An 18,558-nucleotide genomic window follows, 5' to 3' on the forward strand; every position below is an offset into this window, starting at 1 on the left:
GACCTGACTACGAGACTATCTTCTGCTAAGGTACCTCAAGCTGCCACCGCGGGCTGGTCGCGCCTGGGAATGACCTGGTGGTATCCTGCCACAGCAAATCCAACCCGCTTTGCGGCGGGCTCTGGTGAAAACCAGGTGTCACTTGGATTCCGGTCCCAGGTGTCGGCTAGTACCATCTCCCGTGGTGGTCCAGAGGATCCACTGATCCTGACCCAAAAGGTCGTGGTATGGCTTAGTCGGAGTTTGTGACACATTTATGTCTGCCATTCACCACAATCGTGTTGCATGCTGTATACTTTAAGTGCACCAATAAAAAATTAAAGGGTGCCAGATAACTGAACACTGCATGCCAGTATTGAATTATCTGCCACAACCTGCAACATGAGTGAGGCAAACTGCACAAGGGCAGATTACACCACTTTTTATAAATTTCGGCCAATAAATCATTTCCATAATAGAATGAATAAAATATATTTTTGCTTCGAAATTCATGTACATTAAATGGTCACGTCTTGAGCTGGTTATGTTAGGGTATCTATATACCGCTTATAAAATTACTGGCTATGGAATATGTGGCTTTCCAGTTGAACAGGAAACCTGTCAGATGGAAAAAAAATGACTCACTATTCCAGAAAGTAAGGTAACCATTTCTGCCTACATAGCACACCATTTGCTCACTAGTGAAATAGAAGTGGTATGGAAACTGTAGTTATTCGGGCCATATCTACTCAATATTCTTGCAGATCACTTCTGCTGACAACTATTCCTCATGATTTCTCCATAAATATTTAAACTGACCTCTTCCACACACTTCAGAAGGTGCTTTATCTCATCTCTTATGGGAACAATGGGAAATTGCTATATATAAAATAAATATCACACTGAAAGTTTCTTTCACCCAACAGGTTAGCATCAACGACTTTCAACATGCATGTAATACAATTGCCTGGAGTAAAGGGCTACTTCAAAGAGCTTTGTGTAAGCAGCTCTATCGGTGTTTAGAAGGTCTCTGAACTATGATGTGACAGGGCCACCAGGTCACTACCTTCAGAGAAGTTCAGGTTTAGTTGACAGCTGATCCAGGTTGTTCACAAGATGCTCCTGCAAAGCATCAAATATCAGCCAGAGTATAGTAAACACCAAGCCAAGGGCAGGCTGGCTGATTAAACACTTGTGGTAAGTGAGACAGGTCACAGTTAAAGGCAGGAAGCACAGGTTCATTGTCAGGAATATTATTGGCCACTACATAAGGACAGGAACTAGTTTTAGAGACATGGCTGTATAAGTAGCCATGTTGTAGAACACAGAAAACAATCAGCAAGTAGTAGACAAGATATTCCTGCAATGACACTAGAAACCATAACCTTTAGGCACTCTCATATGGGGGAAGGTGACTTTATCACCCAGGGATTCACCCGGAAATATCCTTAAGGATATGCACTGACCCTTTAAGCATCAGAAGATGGTCAGGTTTATCCCCCACCCAACTGGATTAATGGACGAGAAAGCATTGACCCCTGAAGACAAGCAGTATCATGGGGAGTAAGGGAAAGCGTCCAAGGTATGGCACAAAATCACAAAAGTCTTCCATTAATTCACATTATTGGAATGTGAACTGATGAATTGACTTTGGATGGAAGAAATGAGACTGGGTATTTGATCTAAATGATCTAAATTATCAATTTTAAAGGACTTCTACCAGCAAGATGAAGGATTGTAAACCAAACCCACTTACATACTGGTGTGTGCCCCCTGAGTCCCTCAGGCAAATGAGCCTGAGGGGCTCCATGCTCCACAGCTTTTAATGGAGCCTAAAGCCCATCAGGCCCATATGCATAACTTAAAGCATTCTATTCTTAAAAATAAGGGCATAAGAACCTTAAAGAAAAGTGGATCCTGCCAGAGGGGGCACACACCAGTATGTCAGTGTACTTGGTTTACAATCCTTGACCCTGGTGGTAGATTTCCTATAAAAGTACCTCTGTTTAGACAATCCTCAGTAACTCAGTCATCTCTTCATAAATTCTATTCAGTAAGTTTAAGTTATTGCTTTTTCTGGGAATGTGGGGTGACAACCAAAATGTCTGCTGTCACTGTTCCCACATTACTTTCCTAGGGACATAAATGGTAAATCTGCATAGTTATGCAGCAACAAATCCCCTACAATGACTGCATAGCTAGGCAGATTTGCCGTTAGGATAAAAGAAATAAGCATGTACCATAATTACTAATGTCATGCAGAGCTATGTCAAACTTGCAGGTGGGATAACACTAAGCCAGTAACACAATATACATTGTGTAAAAATGATAAACTTTGACTTAGATTAAGCCATTTGTATCAAGCCGACTGTACTATGTCAGTACATTCATTCAACTTCCATATATCACTAATTATTTATATCAAAAGTTTTTAATATTTATTTACCAGATTCTATCTGTTTATTGAACTGATTTCAAAATTCCTCTGGTTACTATTGGAAACAGACAACCGTTTATCTGCACATATGAGACCTAAAAAGACTGCTCCGAGCTAAGCACATCTCCACAATATTAATCTTCACTAGAATAAGAAATGTTTTTCTCTACTGTATTCCAGATGCTACCATCAATCCACCATGTTAAATAGAAGGGTTTTTTGCAACACTGCCACAGAACTTTTGGGTTTTTGTATATTGATCTAAGGCTTCTAAGTGCCTGCTGTAAGATGGATGGCAAAGTGTAACTGATATCTACCATGAATTCAAACTCTGTAGTGAATGCCGCAACATAAATTTTCAGGCTTAGTCCTGGAAGCTAACCTAACTAAGAAGCTAAGGCTACTCCATGCCCCAGTAGTTAATTTACATATAAAGTTTTATAAAATAAAGTTTTTAACAAGTTAGGTTAAGTTCCTGGATTTTTAAATTACAGACTAGGGCATATGCAGGCAGGAGGAATCTACCATCACATCTACTTCTGACACAGTATGACACAGTGACTTTGTCATTAGAGACCTTCTGTGAGACTTTTGCCAGATACTACCAGGAAAAGTTGCCATGTAATTTATTATTATTTTGCACTTAATGCCTTTCCTTTTAGGTACGGACATTATGTTTGCACTTCCATGCCTTTCCTTTGCAGGAAAAGAGACATTTACTATCTTGCTACCCTGAGTAGCCTATCTATCTATAACGTTGTAATGTTATAATGTGTACCCATTGGGCTTCTAAACCAATGTGAGTTAACCTGTTTGCAGACTGTCAAAATACATGCCAGTAGTCTGCATTAACCCTTTCATAGGCTTTTCAGATTGTAGCGTGACTGTGTCGGACCGTCTTTTTGTAAAACACTGACCGCTACCTTATCCCTCAAACCGAGGTTTGCACGTGGGGGTAGTCCGTAAACTGCGGGTCTTTAGGGGACCGGGGGTGTTACAAAGATAGCACCTGGATGCCGCTCATACTATGGGTAAGGATATCAGTCAGGAGGTACTCGTGTTGCATATGCTAACGCAATGCAGATATACACACTATATAATTGCCGCCAGGGAAGAAGTGTTGATATAACTAATATACAGGCCTTGGTGCAAGGAGTGGATTACAGGACATGACACCACACCTTTCCTATTGTACAGTTCGGTTTAATGGCGTCAGCGACCAACTGTCAAGCACTTACATGTTTTTGTCTTAGTCCGACACCAACCCAGGTGCCTGTCTCCGGGACCATGGGCGGTTTGTCCCTACACCTCACATAGCCTGCACTTCCCAGAAGTGCCCTTATCCACCTCTGCGCCCCAAACCATCTGTAGTCGAGCCGAGGGCGGCTCTTTCAATTGCCCCGGGGGTATGCAACACCCTCGCCGATGCAATGGCGAAGGAGTGCTTGCGAATAAGCCCCACAGCATGTCATCACATCACACAGGGGATATTGCAGTGGTGAATCCTGCCTGGCAAGGCAGAAGTTAAATTTGTGTATGATGCAAGATGTGTATAAACCTATCATCCAATGTCTTGTGTTACATCCTGTCCTCTGTAAGCTGAGATGTGATTGGAGGAGCAGCCACCACCTGACCAGAGGAGTTACAAAACCCCTGGCCAGGAATGTTCTAGAGAACACTCTGAGAGAAGTCTCTCTCAGGAGAGAGAGGAGAGCAGTCTCTCCCAGGAGGGAGAATAGACCAGTCCTGGTCAGACCTGAGGGTCTGCAGGACACCAGCTAGAGATTAGTTCAGCCTAGCTTAGATGAGAAGAGAAGCAGACTGGGAACTCCAGTCCAGAATCTATTCAGCCAGCATACCAGATAAGAGCAGGAAGAGCCTAGCCCCTGCCTCTGAAGAGTGGAGCTAATAGATTAGCTAGTATAGTGAGGAAAGGGGTATCATCCTACCTTCAAGGGTGATATCTGAAGCACTCCAGGACGAGCTGAAGCTTCCTATTAGGACACAGCTACCTCCCAGCCTGCCCTCTGCATCCAGGCTGGCGACCTATCTCCTGTGGCTTCCTCCAAAAGCATCTCAGCGCTCCATCACTCTGTTAAAGGCACGTTGCTGAAGTTCCTGTCGGTTCCAATAAAGAACTGTAAGTTGTTTTTGTTCAACCTCTGCCTCCGTCTGGTCCCTGCTACTACAACTACCATCATCACAGGCACCCTGTCCACCACACAGAGACTCATCCTCTAGAGACCAAAGGGTTGCCCCAGGGAGATCCGCTATAGCAGCCTCTCCCTCATCATTTCTTGCCAACACCACCCTGCTGGAGACCTGCCAGGCTGTAGGACAGCCCTCCGGTTCCCCATACCAAGCACCGTGACACTAGCGTGCCTAGGCCGCAACCGCCAGCCACTCAGGTACTGCGGGCCCCGGCTGACTCCAGGCCCCGAGAAAAGGCTAGGCCCCGGTGGGGGATGTTGCACTTCCAGCTGGCAAGCAGCAGTGTGAGGTAGTGATGGGAATTCCGGCTCTTCTTAGTGAGCTGGCTCATTAGGCTCCGCTCACTAAGAAGAGACGGCTCTTTTGGCTCCTGAACGGCTCCCTATTAAATATATAAAAGGGAGCCGCAGGCCAGTCAGTTGCCTGCACCACTCCACTGTTAACCCGATTGTATTGGGTTAAAGGGGGTGTGGTGCGCCGGTTAGGGGTGGGGTTTAGTGAGCCATTGTCTGGCTTTATACTACAGGGGGCTGGCTGGGTATATACTAAAGGGGGCTGGCTACATACTAAAGGGGGCTAGCTATATACTCCAGGGGGCTGACTATATACTACAGGGGGCTGGCTGGCTGTATGCTACAGAGGGCTGGCTGGCTGTATGCTACAGAGGGCTGGCTGGCTATATACTACTGGGGGCTGGCTATATACTACTGGGGGCTTGCTGGCATTATATACTACTGGGGGCTTGCTGGCTATATACTGGGAGACTGTGACTAAAGCATTTCCTACCCTCAGCTTATAGTCGAGTCAATAGGTTTTCCCATTTTTTTGTGGTAAAATTAGGGGTCTTGGTTTATACTTGGGTCGGCTTATAGTTGAGTATATACGGTAAATTTTCATATATTAGTTCATATTTTTATATAGTATTTTTTTATACATTCGTATTATTCAGTATATAAAATATATTACTAATGCACTGTTTCAATATAGTTTTATTTATTGGCATGTGTTTTTGTGCATCTACCTAACACATTTATTTAGTACATGGTGTAGGATGTTTAGTATTGTTATCAGAAGGAACTGCTAGTTGGAATTGTATTCTGCAGCAGTATGTATTCCATTGAGCTGTCCCATTTTTGCCGACAATAACTTTACATCTACATCTGTCTGCCATGTCCTCCATTAACCAATTGATTTTCATTTTTGATGCTTTTCTTAATTGCATGAACTGTAAAATAAATTAAAATGATGAATTTGTAAAAAAAAAAAAAAAAAGAAAAAGATGACATCATGGAGCAGGTAACTAAGATTTATTCCTTCTCTGAGAAATGCTGAAATTCACTTCCTTATAGGGAAAGTGTGTCCCTAATAAACCTTTGCGAGATCATAAGTTAGAAAACAACAAATACCTTTTTGGGAAAAACTGTTTATATGAATTGAATTCTCTCAGCTCTAAACTATACCATGAACTCTGCTGGATGCCCAAGGAAGCAAAGAACTGCTGTATATCTGGTAAGAAATAGACATGAGCCATGTAAACCAGGGCACAGAGGCACCATAAAACTGAAAAGCTTTATAGCAATTAACTGCTACAAGGTCGGGAAATCATTCCAAGCAAGTGTCCTGTTACCAGTGCTGCATTCAGTTCATGTGTCATATTCTGCAGGATGACCTTGAAAATATATCTGAGGTATAGTACAATGTATTAAAACCTATGGTTTGATCAACTGTGTTTTCAAGTTACATAAATAACTCCATTATTTAAGTGGTTAAATAATTTGGAACACAAGGTTATCTTTAAGTATAGCGACAAAGTACCAACTGAAGTGGTATTAGTGAAGCATGGGTTAGTTGGTCTCAAGCAAGGTGACTAAAGGTCAGCGGGATAAGGCAACATGGGTCCCTTAGGGCAATGGTCCTCAACCGCTGGGCCGCGGCCCAAGACAAGGCCATGGAACACCCGGTCCCGGGCCACGGCCAAACACTTAAACTTGAAAAGAAAAATCAGTGCTTACCACTGGTGTTCCTCTTTACCCGGCGTCACCAGCTTCTTCTCTCATCAGTTTCCCAGCAGTGCAGGCAGAGGCACATCTATACTCTCTGCCCGCACACAACCGCTTGGAAGCCGGAGGTAAGTGTTGACTTTATCATTTTTATGGGGCCTTCACTGTGGACTTATTTATCCAGGGGGAGGGAGGGGGCAATGTTGGGTGTATTTCATTAAGTAGAGAGAACTCCTGTGGGCATTTAATTAGGGGTAGCACTACTTGGGGTATTTAATGAGTGGGAGCAAGGCTGGGGGCATTTCATTGATGGGGGAACACTGCTATTACCATTTCAGAAATGAGGGGAGCACTGCTGGGGGCATTTCATTGAGGGGAAGCTACTGAAGAGATTTTATTAATGAGCGAGGTTGCTGCTGGACATTTCATTGATGAGGGGAGTCTGCTGCAAATTTTATTAAAGAGTAGCGGCTGCAATGCCCTTCCTAGGCCAAAGTTTTCCCAATTTTTTTATCCCAGTTTATTTGTGGTAAAATTAGGTACCTCGGTTTACACTTAGCTCGGCTTATACTTGTGTATACTGTACGTGGTATATATATTTTTTTTTCCTCACGGTGAGAAGCCTAAAGACAGGGAGACATTATAAGTGTGTGGGGGTTGCTATAGAAAACCATGAATAATAATGTTCCATTTTTTCTTGTCAAGATATTAAAAGGGGGCTACACAAAAAGGGTCACTATAGAGGGGCTATAGAAAAGGGCAAAGCTGCATGAAAGGGGGCATTTTAGACCAGGTTCTGCATGTTACATATGGACAATTTGTGGGGCACACAGGGACCATGGTACGTTTTACCTGGCCTGGTCCCTGGAAAAAATTTGGGGTGCAGCTGGTCTCCAGATAAAAAAAGGTTGGGGAACACTTCTGGGACAGTACATCTCTACAAAAAGGGTAGTTGCCCAACATACTTAGAGGTTAAGTTAAAGATAGGGGGTTCATTAACGCCAGTTTTAATTTTCCCCGGTTGGCGATTCTGCCCCCGTATTCACTAAGAGGTCCCAGCCTGGTAAATGCAGGCACAGACTCTGCCAGTTCAGACCTAAGGACTAGATATAGGCTGGCAGAGTTTTTTGTTATAGTCTCCACAGGTTTTCCATGAACAAATGGGTTGAAGCCCCCAGGATACTATCAGAAGAGACATGTTAGTAAGCAGTAACCAAACAAAATCAATCACCATTGGACCTATAAGGCTGAGCAGACCACATGACCCCTTGTTTTTAGCAGTCAAATTAGCTTATGGGCTTCCCCGAGCTAAACATTTAATGTCTCATGTAGTGGAAAATGTTTTCCCTAACAGAGGTTTCTTTTTCAGTGTCTTATCCAGCCTCGGGACAGTGGTCTACACCTAACGGCCTCACGTCCAGCTGTACAATGGAGGAATCAGAAACTCTTTATCATTTTCTCTCTTTCTAATGAATCAGAATCTCTCCACTTAACCAGCTGCTTCAGCTATAGGATCTAGGTCACCATCACAAATCTGGTGCTACTGCTGGGATCTTCCACACATTCCCAGTACAGTAAATTGTTGAAAGGAACTAACCCCTCTAATAAATACACTTCTTTCCAAATCCCATTTGTGTATGCTGCCTAAGGACAAACAGGAAAACTGAAATTTGCTTACTGAAATTTTCATTTCCTGTAGTCCTCAGGCAGCTCAGCTCTCCTGGCACTGCCCTGGACCTGGCACTGAGTGAATAGAAAACATATTAGAGTCTTTAACACTATGGGGGTATTTATCACTTTTGTGGTGAAGAAGCAGTGAAATAATCACAAATGCTAGGTATTGCTAGAACCTGCATTTTTTTTTCCATTTCCACCATCTCCACAACAGGGGTGTGTGGAGGGGCCTAAATGGGGCATGACCGGCAAGGAGGTGGGCCAGCGCAGGGCAATTTGGCATCACAAAGGATTCCTTTTCCGTTGGAGAAACCATATAAATCTCCACGTCACTTTTTGTGTTTCTATGACCTGCACGCCACTATGGGTATGTCAGGTGTAGAATCACTCTATTGACCCGGGGGTCACGTGAGTGCTATGTCTGAAAGGGTTGATCAAAGGTGCTGGGTCTGTCATGTAAGGTCATTTAACCCAGTTACCTTTTTAATGTCTACACCATGTATGTATCTGATTAAAAAAGAAATTTACTATAAATTACTTTTTTCCACTTTTTGTAAGTTTAACTTTTGATCAGCCCTTTGTATTATAAAAAAAAAAGCACCGAAGAAAAGGTACACACACACAAAAAAAAGTTATGGCCCTGAAAATTGCCAAAAATGCTTGGTCATTAAATCCTTTTCAGGCCTCGTCATTAAGAGGCTAAATTTTTGTGTGAGTTTTCCCCTTATAAAACAAGCCTACCTATATTTTGGAATTTAGGCAGTACCCGGGTTACGTACTTTAGGTTTTTTCTTAATTTGAATTTATTTGTAAGTCAGAACTGATACATTTTGTAAATGTTACTCCAGACAAAGTATTTCTTTGTCTATGTGGCAATAGGATTTTCAAAATTTTTGGCTGTAATAGGAACAAGGATTAACAACAATTTTTTTTATTGCAGAAACTTAATAACTCCTACGTTGACCATTAAAGTCTGGTGATAAAGTTCAGTATATTACCAGTATCCAGAGAGCTTCAACAGAGGTCGCAATTGGGAAAGAAGGTCAGTTTGTTACTAGGGGTCGTCTTTAAGTCTGTCTTCTTAAGTCAGGGACTGCTTGTACTAACAAAGGTCAAAAATAAATGTTAGAAGCTGGCACACATGTATGAGGATTATTTAAATATTACCTTCATCCCAAAGGCACAGAGCTGAATACAATGGCTGTAACTTTGTAATATTATGTACATAGTGAGGACAGGGCCCCTTAAAGGGGTTGTCTGGGATGAAGGTTGAACTAAGAACAACCTATTGTTACCTCTATGGCACTCTGGTGTAGTGCAGCACCTTCCATCACCAATGGCTTCTGCATGTATACACAGGCTCAGAGGTGACATTATGTGGACAGCGCACACCCACTACATCAGGAGCCTCTGTTTATTCTGCATCACTGCTACACCTCTGTATACAAACAAAAGCCGATACCAGATAACTGAGGCCCAGGCCTCACTATGAACATTACGTTATAAAGTTACTGCCACTGTATTCAACTCTGTGCCATGGGGATACAGATGAGATAACACTTGCAATCAGGACCGACCATACTGCTGTCATAGGGCCCTGTGCAGCTGAACCGCCTGGCCTTTGGTTACATGGCCCTAACTGCATCAACCAGCACCCACCAATCTGCTGTTTGATGGAGTTCCCTGGTGACATACTCCCACAGATCTCTTCTTATTGACCTATCCAATGAACATGCAAAACTTATCACCAGTGGCGTATCAAGACTCTATTGGGTCCTGGTGAAAACTGTGGTATCAGGGCCCCCATTTACCTTAAGGCCCCTTTCACACTTGCGTTTTTCATGCAAGTTTTCTGCGCTTGCTTTTGACGCGCAGAACCTGCATTGCACTCTGACCCATTGTAATCAATGGGTCTTTTCAGACTTGATTTTTTTTTTCACACACACACACACACTTGCAAAAGTAGAGCATGCTGAGATTTAAACGCGCGTTAAAAAAAATGCGCGTTTAAATCTCTGCATGCTCTGCTTTTGCAAGTCACACGCATGAAAAACGCCCCATACAAGTCTATGGAGACGCATCAAAAACGCATTGCACTCTGAGACACTTGCAAGTGCAATGCAAGTGAAATGCGTTTTTCACGCATCAATTGCCATAGAAAAGATAGAGCTCAGTTCTGAGCCCTGAAATTGCATTAAAATTGCATTGAAATTTCATTGAAAACGCGCGTGAAAAACTGAGACACTGAACAAACTCTGACTGAAAACTGATTGCACTCTGATGCAAAATATCAGTTTTTCACTGACCAAACACTGATCGCACCCTGAACAAACTCTGACGTGATCTGCAACGCAAGTGTGGAAGGGGCCTAACTGTCACTGCCATCCACCGCTCCGCACATTACACTGGAGAATACGCATATATGCTACACATAATTATACTCATAGAACCATACTCCTTATACACCTTATATGTGGTGTCCAGCAGCAGTCTACCTTATTAATATACTTTCCTGCAGCTCTTATTAAAGAAATGTTCATAGCAGCCCCTAATGGTGTTCTCACAGTAGCCCTCTTATTGAAATGGCCACAATGGCCCCCTTAATGAAATGCCTGCAGCTGCCCCCTTAATGAAATATCAGCAGAGCCCTCCTTAATGAACTTTCCACAGAAGCCCCCTTACTGAAACATCTACAGAAACCCCTTTAATGAAATGCCCACATTGGCTCCCTTAATGAAATATCAGCAGAGACCTCCTTAAAGGGGTTTTCCTATGAAAGAAAATTCTCAAATTTTCCCCTAGTGATGTTAACACAATATAGATCATTTTTAACCCCTTACTTTACAATTTTACTCAGTTTAATTGCTGTTTTAGCTCCTATCACTAAGTGATGGTTAGTGTAAAATTCCAGAGTGTGGGCATGGACTCTACAAGCAGACACATTGGGGCTTATTTACTAAGGGTCCGCGGATCGCATTTTTGTCAGACTTCCCGACATTTTCGGGGATTGCATGGCTGGGACAAGTATTTAGAAGGGGATTGTGTCACACACGCTGGCTTTCATGCGTCAGAAATGGGAGGGGGGCGTCGGATGATCCGATGGGTTCGGACTGAGCACGGGATTTAACTTCAAAATTGTGTCACAAGACATGCACTTACACCCAATGGGAAGAAGAAAATGAACTCCAGCGGACCTGAGCGTGGAAGCAACAGATGCAGGATATCAGGCGCACAATCTTAGTTAATCATGCCATAGTGCATTATTGTCGGAACAATGCCCTTCGGGTGAACTCCTCAGGATGGAAAGTAAATCTGCCCCATTATGATCCATCTAGTTCTGTGAGCTGATAATGTGGTTAGTTTATCGGGGTACAGGATTTATATACACTTTCATTTACCTTCTGAACAGTGTACAGTATCTGACACATAGAAAGAGACAGATCAGAGGTGATGAGATCCATGAGATGCATATTACACACAATGACACAATCAGCTCTCCTACATCTCTGCTATTCCACAACACGCTAGATCTGCAGTGCCTCCCCAGATAATGAACGTATCTGGCTGTAGCTTGTAGTTGTTTTCATGCTGCTGGCAGCAGGTTTCATGGACTTTTAAGGGCTACTCCACGCCCCAATAGCCTCTTTGTTCCTCCTAACAGAAATCTTCGGCGCACAGCTCCTCGTAGCTGCGCACCCTCATCCGCAAAGCCTGCCGTCCGCGCAAGCGCAGAACTGCAGACCCACGGCTGCGGGTTCACTGCTCCAAAGATGGAGCCACTGCGCATGCGCAGATGGAAGGCTTCGCGGACAAGGGCACGCAGCTACCAGGAGCTGTGCGCCGAAGATTTATGTAAGGAGGAACAAAGAGGCTATTGGGGCGTGGAGTAGCCCTTAAAAGGGCTATCCTCACGTCCTATAGATGTACCTATCACCCGATCTACCTTTATAGATAGATATGTGGTGGTAGGTTCCCTTCAAGCACCCATTAATACCCATTTAAGTTTCTGGTATGGTATTAGTTTTATTTCTAGAAGAAAAAGAGCTACAAGCAGGACTTTCAATGCATGTTAAATATTATTGTTGAATATGATAAATTCTTTTCAGTGTCCTTTAATATATTTTTCCCAAATACCTCACTTGGGTATCACTAGAAGGACTTGGTAATTCCTCAAAAAGTTTCCTTTATTGCCATCGTCCAGGTTGAAGAATGCAAAATATTTGCATAGTTTATCAGTCATGTGTTTAAATCAGTCAGTTAGTTTGGAGGTTGGTCAAGTTCAGTGGGTTTCTTCATTTCCAAATTGCTCTTCCTATGTCTTCATCCACTTGTTATAAACACTTAAACTAGAGATGTGTCTTGTAGTTATAAATGTCTAGAGTCTCTAGCTTTAAGTACTCAAAAAATAGCCCAACCCTTAGTACCAATAGATTGTGTAAGGCAGCAGTGGTTCCCCAGTGATATACAGGTGTGGAAGCAGCCTCAGGATAAGGGCTAACTTGTTTATAATGGGGTCTCAGTGATGGGACCCCCTCTGATCACAAGACCTGGGGTCTGTTGTAGGGCGTATAAAGGACAGATGATTCTTCTTCACACCCATATATACGGTCTGTACATACAGTGAGGTCTGTTTGGCTCGCGTGTTCCCTAAGCCTCTGTGCTGGGTGCTGCACTTTTCTCAGGGCCACACTGAAATCTTTCTCAATTCTTTTGTTTCATACAGTATTCCAATAAATCCATGTTAAATCCTCTGCAATCCACTTTGGCAAACATAACATAACATTACTAATGCAGGCACAGGATTAGTCTCTCCAGCCCAAAATCCAGGCCAGTGAGTCCCCACCCCCTCCACCAGCACACGACCCCCGGCTCCCTCCCTTCACATGTCTCTACTGACCAGACTCATCCAAGCCCCGCCCAATATATGACCCTGCCCACCAGGCGGTATTACGAGGACCATAACACCTCCTTTATGCCAAAGCTCCGCCTCTTCTCAGCTCCTTGCTGTGCTGTCTATGTCTTGTTCTATTGTCGGCCAATCCCAGACCTTCATGCAATCACTTTCCACTGCTCATTGGTTGGGTTTTTTTATTCACCATGCCAAGCAATCGCTGGCCTATCAGCACCGTTGTATATAATTTGCTTTCCTCAGGCTTAATAACCATTGGCTGCTTTCGAGTTGCCATTAGTCTTTGCGTTTCACCCATGTACCCGCCCACACTGCGTTCTGTCAGCGCATTTCAGCCATTTAATTTGCATCCGTACGCCTTTCTCTGCGGTGATTGGTGATTATTCCCTGGACCCACCCGCGCTCCTCACCATTGGCTTGATTTTGGATAGTTATCCGCCCACTGGAGCTCCCCGCCTCTCGGTCCCTCCCTCTGCTCACTCCGCAGGTCCCCGCTGCCATGGACGGGCGGGGAGGCGGCAGCGGCGGCGGCAGTAGTGCTGCGGTGATGAGGGGAGTGGAGGCAGCTGCAACACCCGACGAGCAGCAGCCCCGGACTGCGGGGAGAAGAGGCACCCGCAGCCCATGTAGCTCGGCGGGCACTCCGGGCACCGGGAAGGGCAGCCCGAATGGAGAGTGCAGGCGGGAGCTCTCCGAGGCGCCGCCCCGGGAACACAAGGTGTCCTTCTCCACGGAGCCTCCGCGGGGTTCCTCACCGGGCAAGGACACGGAAGATGGAGAGGCCGGGGAGGAAGAGCCCCGCTCCGGGTTCATGCACCGCCAACTCTCTGCCATGCTCCAGCCCGGGGTCAACAAGTTCTCTCTCCGGATGTTCGGCAGCCAGAAGGCGGTGGAGAGGGAGCAGGAGAGGGTGAAATCCGCGGGGGCCTGGATCATACACCCCTACAGTGACTTCAGGTAGGGGCACTGCCAGCTGTACTGATGTCTGTAGGATAAAGCCAATGACACCTCTATTGTGGTGCCTACAGGTGCCCACATTGGAGCTTCATAGTTTTCACAGTGCTCCCTATAGACCGCGATCCGGCTGTAATGGGGGTCGCGTCCCAAGGTTTTACAGGGACACCAGAAGGTCATTGGGCTTGGCTTCTTTGTGTGGGGCATAGAGAAGCATCATGATGATATGGCCTATGTGGCACATGCCAACTTCCTCTCTGGTATGACTGCCCTTGCATGCAGATTCCTTTATTATCAATGCTGAAGCATGCCACCAAGCTCAGGAGCAAGTTACCTGAGATGGTATCCTGCCATCCATGAGCAAAGTCACTCAAAGCACATCTGCCTTATCTGTGCCATGGAAGGGTATGCCATTGGAAGGGGTGTGGGTCCACCAGGTTCTATTCTGCAGAGAAGGCCTCCTCTACAGGTCCCTCCAGCGTGGAATGGGTTAGCAGCTCTCTCCTCCCTCTCCTGCTGCTGCTCAAGGTTGCAATGTACTTGATGCTTGTGTAGGCACCAGCCATGTATCACCTGGTTTCCGTGCCCCATCCTTTGCTACATTTGTTGGGGACCCTTTTGTCATGATATTGGGGTTTGTCCTAGACTAGAGTAACAAGGATACAGGCTGGTCAGGGTCATTCATACAGGGGCATTTCTATGGCGGACCAGCTCTTATTCTTCTTCTTGTGAGTTCATTAGCTTCACTCAAATATTATGTTTAATGACTTTGTCACCTGGCAGATGACATTAAATAATTTGGTTAGGGAGTTGTGACTGAAGACCTATAATAACTTGCCCTCTGCTTGCCCCAACATACTTGCATGGGATATCTAAGTTATGTTTGGATGACAGGTCACATACTGTATAGGGTAGTACTGGTATTGGAGAAATGATGCATCCTCCATATACCCATGAAGGATTTCCATATAAGCACACTACTCCTTTGTAAGGGAGGCGGGGTATGGGCATACAAAATCCCCTTAAACTCTTGTATGTGATAATATCCCATATAACAGGATTCTGCTGCTAATCCTTCTACTGGTGTGTAAACAAATATACATGTATTGGAGCTGTCCAGGGTGCTGATGGTAGAGGTAAACAGCTCAACCAGTGACTTGTGGCCTCTAGGCTGAACTATCCTTGGTGCTGAAGTGACAGCTTAGTTGAGTCACTTCACCTGATACTTAAGTGCCCTTTGGTTCATCTTCTGCACAGGTTAAGATCTATGACATTTATATATCGCTATAAGAGCAGTGTTGACTTCTGTATCATCACTTACTTCAAAATTTTCCGTACGAGAATTTATAGCTCTTCATTCTAAAAGTGTGAACTGACCTAAATAGAGTACTACTTACAAGCATAGTACATACACTTACTTCCTAAAAATAGACTTCAATGAAGTCTCTTTAGGCATCTTGCACATATGAAGGGGGGGGGGGAAATCAGACAAAGGGGATTTTTGTCTTCTCTGGAGAGTTTTAAATGTAGTTACATAGGGACTCATTTACTCTGGTAGGTGACGCCATATAAAATTTTAATTTACGAAAAAAATTCCTGTGTTCTTATATAGGTATTATGGCGCCCCCTGGTGCTGATTTAATTCCCTTTTAGAACATCTACCTAACATGTTCAGTGAAGGCGAAAAGTTGCTTCCTATTGGCTGATTAGCGCAGTAAAACCATCCACCTCACCATTCATGCACATGAGAAATCTGGTGATTTGACTGAGAAACTAAGCATGTGTGACCACCAATATCAGAAGGACATTCTGCAAAGAAAAAAAAACCCATTAGAGACACCATAAAATATACACAGTTTGTGTTTACATTAGGTTATATTCTAATGTATGTTCTTGATCCAAATAATATAAGGAGTGAAAAAGTGACTTGAGAGGAACATACCATCAAAATCCATCATGATAAACCAGGGACATTTACTCATTGATGCAGGCACAGCGACTGTGGTAATGTTCTTATATGTGTTATCAAAATAAAATGATTCTAATGAGCCAGAAGGGCTCTGGGCGGGAGAGTTTACCAGAGTCCATCTGTGCTACAGGAGCCCTTCCCCCCTCCCACTTTGTGCTGAAACTTCCTTTGCTTCAATGAGATTACATCAGACAGAGGGAGGGGGAAGTGCTAATTTTTGTACAGAAGGAGGCCATGGGTAACAAATATAAGCAGATTCCCCCAGTCACAGTGTGAATCTGAGTGTCCCTGGTTTATCATGTTTGATTTTGATGGTAGATTTCCTTTAAGTACTTTTTCCATTCCCAGACAACTCCATTAACAATAATGGTGTTCATTTGGCCTCAATTAGAGGGGGCCCATTGATTTGCTGCATTGTATAGCTCTATCTCCATTATTTTTAGCAGAACCTACAATGGAGGCCCCTAACAGTCTCCAACACATATGTGAGCCTAGCCTCACTCCAAGTAATAATTGGTTACATTTTGTGGGATTAGACAATTCGTTAAATAAAGACAATGGCCCAGATATTTTACAACCTGTGCACTGTGTGTTAGTTTTCTTTGCATTTGCTTTGTACAAGTTGTACCACATTATTTAATAGTGTTGCATGCTCTTAGTTAATCAGGTCAGTTTTCTTGGTGCACTTGGCTTCATGCCGTTGTGACAGAATTGTGTCAGATTTCAGTTCTTAACGTGTCTACAAACTCGCACTACCACACCACTTTAGGTGATTTAATGGTGAGTTGCATGGACATAATATAGACTTGTGAAAGCACCAATGACACTTTTTGTAATATGAAAACTATGATAAAACATTGACGCAAATGCAATAATATATGTGCCCCGATACTTTCCTTGTCAGATGAAACCATGGGAATTGAGGGCCCTACTCACAGGAGCTTACAGTCCTTGAGACGTATTTACTTCTTATTAAATCTTAAGATTTTAAATCTTAACTGAAACCACCACTTTTGGCAAACTCAGCCAACCGTTAATGTATATATGGTGCAAATGTCAGGGGAGAGCAGGACAAGTCATTAGGTTTTTACCTGAAGAAATGGGTCAGGCGATATTGACCTTTATGTGTCCATGGGTGTCATCAGTCATCCAGATCTAGGGGAAAGCTCTGTTATACAGGAACAAAAGCTTTCCCATGTGTTTTTGCTGTTTGGTCCTAAAGACATAGGGGGAGTTTCTCAGAAGTCTCTTAGAGCTCAGCTTTCATTTTCCCACAGCTTCTTATAAAATTAAAGCTGAGCTCTGCTTGGTTTCCATGGGCAACTGGAACAGTTTTACCTCAGAAATTTGGTGATAAATCTCCCCCATAAGGTGTATTTGGTAAGAGCAGAAGTAGCTTCAGCATTTATCAGAAGATTGCATTTAATTGGAGCAAGTGTTTGAAGGATATGTGTGTGCAGGGGCATAACTACAGCGGTAGCAGCCATAGCAGGGGGCCCTGAGTCTATTTATATGTGTGAGTATACTAATATGTATATTTTTTAAGTAGCAGTAGCCTGCTAGGGGGCCCTGTCTCTCATAGTTACGCCACTGGGTATGTGTACACTCACCGGCCACTTTATTAGGTACGCCATGCTAGTAACGGGTTGGACCCGGTTTTGCATTCAAAACTGCCTCAATTCTTCGTGGCATAGATTCAACAAGGTGCTGGAAGCATTCCTCAGAGATTTTGGTCCATATTGACATGATGGCATCACACAGTTGCCGCAGATTTGTTGGCTGCACATCCATGATGCGAATCTCCCGTTCCACCACATCCCAAAGATGCTCTATTGGATTGAGATCTGGTGACTGTGGAGGCCATTTGAGTACAGGGAACTCATTGTCATGTTCAAGAAACCAGTCTGAGATGATTCCAGCTTTATGACTTGGCGCATTATCCTGCTGGAAGTAGCCATCAGATGTTGGGTACATTGTGGTCATAAAGGGATGGACATGGTCAGCAACAATACTCAGGTAGGCTGTGATGTTGCAACGATGCTCAATTGGTACCAAGGGGCCCAAAGAGTGCCAAGAAAATATTCCCCACACCATGACACCACCACCACCAGCCTGAACCGTTGATACAAGGCAGGATGGATCCATGCTTTCATGTTGTTGATGCCAAATTCTGACCCTACTATCCGAATGTCGCAGCAGAAATCGAGACTCATCAGACCAGGCAACGTTTTTCCAATCTTCTACTGTCCAATTTCGATGAGTTTGTGCAAATTGTAGCCTCAGTTTCCTGTTCTTAGCTGAAAGGAGTGGCACCCGGTGTGGTCTTCTGCTGCTGTAGCCCATCTGCCTCAAAGTTCGACGTACTGTGCATTCAGAGATGCTCTTCTGCCTACCTTGGTTGTAACGGGTGGCGATTTGAGTCACT

General features: G+C 44.0%; 1 protein-coding gene and 1 long non-coding RNA gene across 2 annotated transcripts in view; both read left to right on the forward strand.

Annotated features, from left to right (window-relative positions):
* The window catches only part of LOC140093734 (uncharacterized), a 44,040-nt gene extending 34,715 nt beyond the window's left edge, over nt 1-9,325 (forward strand). Inside the window, exon 4 of the long non-coding RNA XR_011850071.1 lies at nt 9,242-9,325. This is a non-coding gene — a long non-coding RNA (uncharacterized lncRNA). The remainder of the gene's footprint in view (nt 1-9,241) is intronic.
* A 4,356-nt stretch (nt 9,326-13,681) lies between these two features.
* HCN2 (hyperpolarization activated cyclic nucleotide gated potassium and sodium channel 2) overlaps nt 13,682-18,558 on the forward strand; it is a 47,708-nt gene continuing 42,831 nt past the window's right edge. The window contains exon 1 of the mRNA XM_072111044.1: nt 13,682-14,167. Within this exon, the coding sequence (XP_071967145.1) occupies nt 13,710-14,167 (458 nt within the window). The 5' untranslated portion in view covers nt 13,682-13,709. The remainder of the gene's footprint in view (nt 14,168-18,558) is intronic.

Source organism: Engystomops pustulosus, chromosome 1 (assembly GCF_040894005.1).
Source record: "Engystomops pustulosus chromosome 1, aEngPut4.maternal, whole genome shotgun sequence".
In the NCBI taxonomy this organism is placed as follows: domain Eukaryota; kingdom Metazoa; phylum Chordata; class Amphibia; order Anura; family Leptodactylidae; genus Engystomops; species Engystomops pustulosus.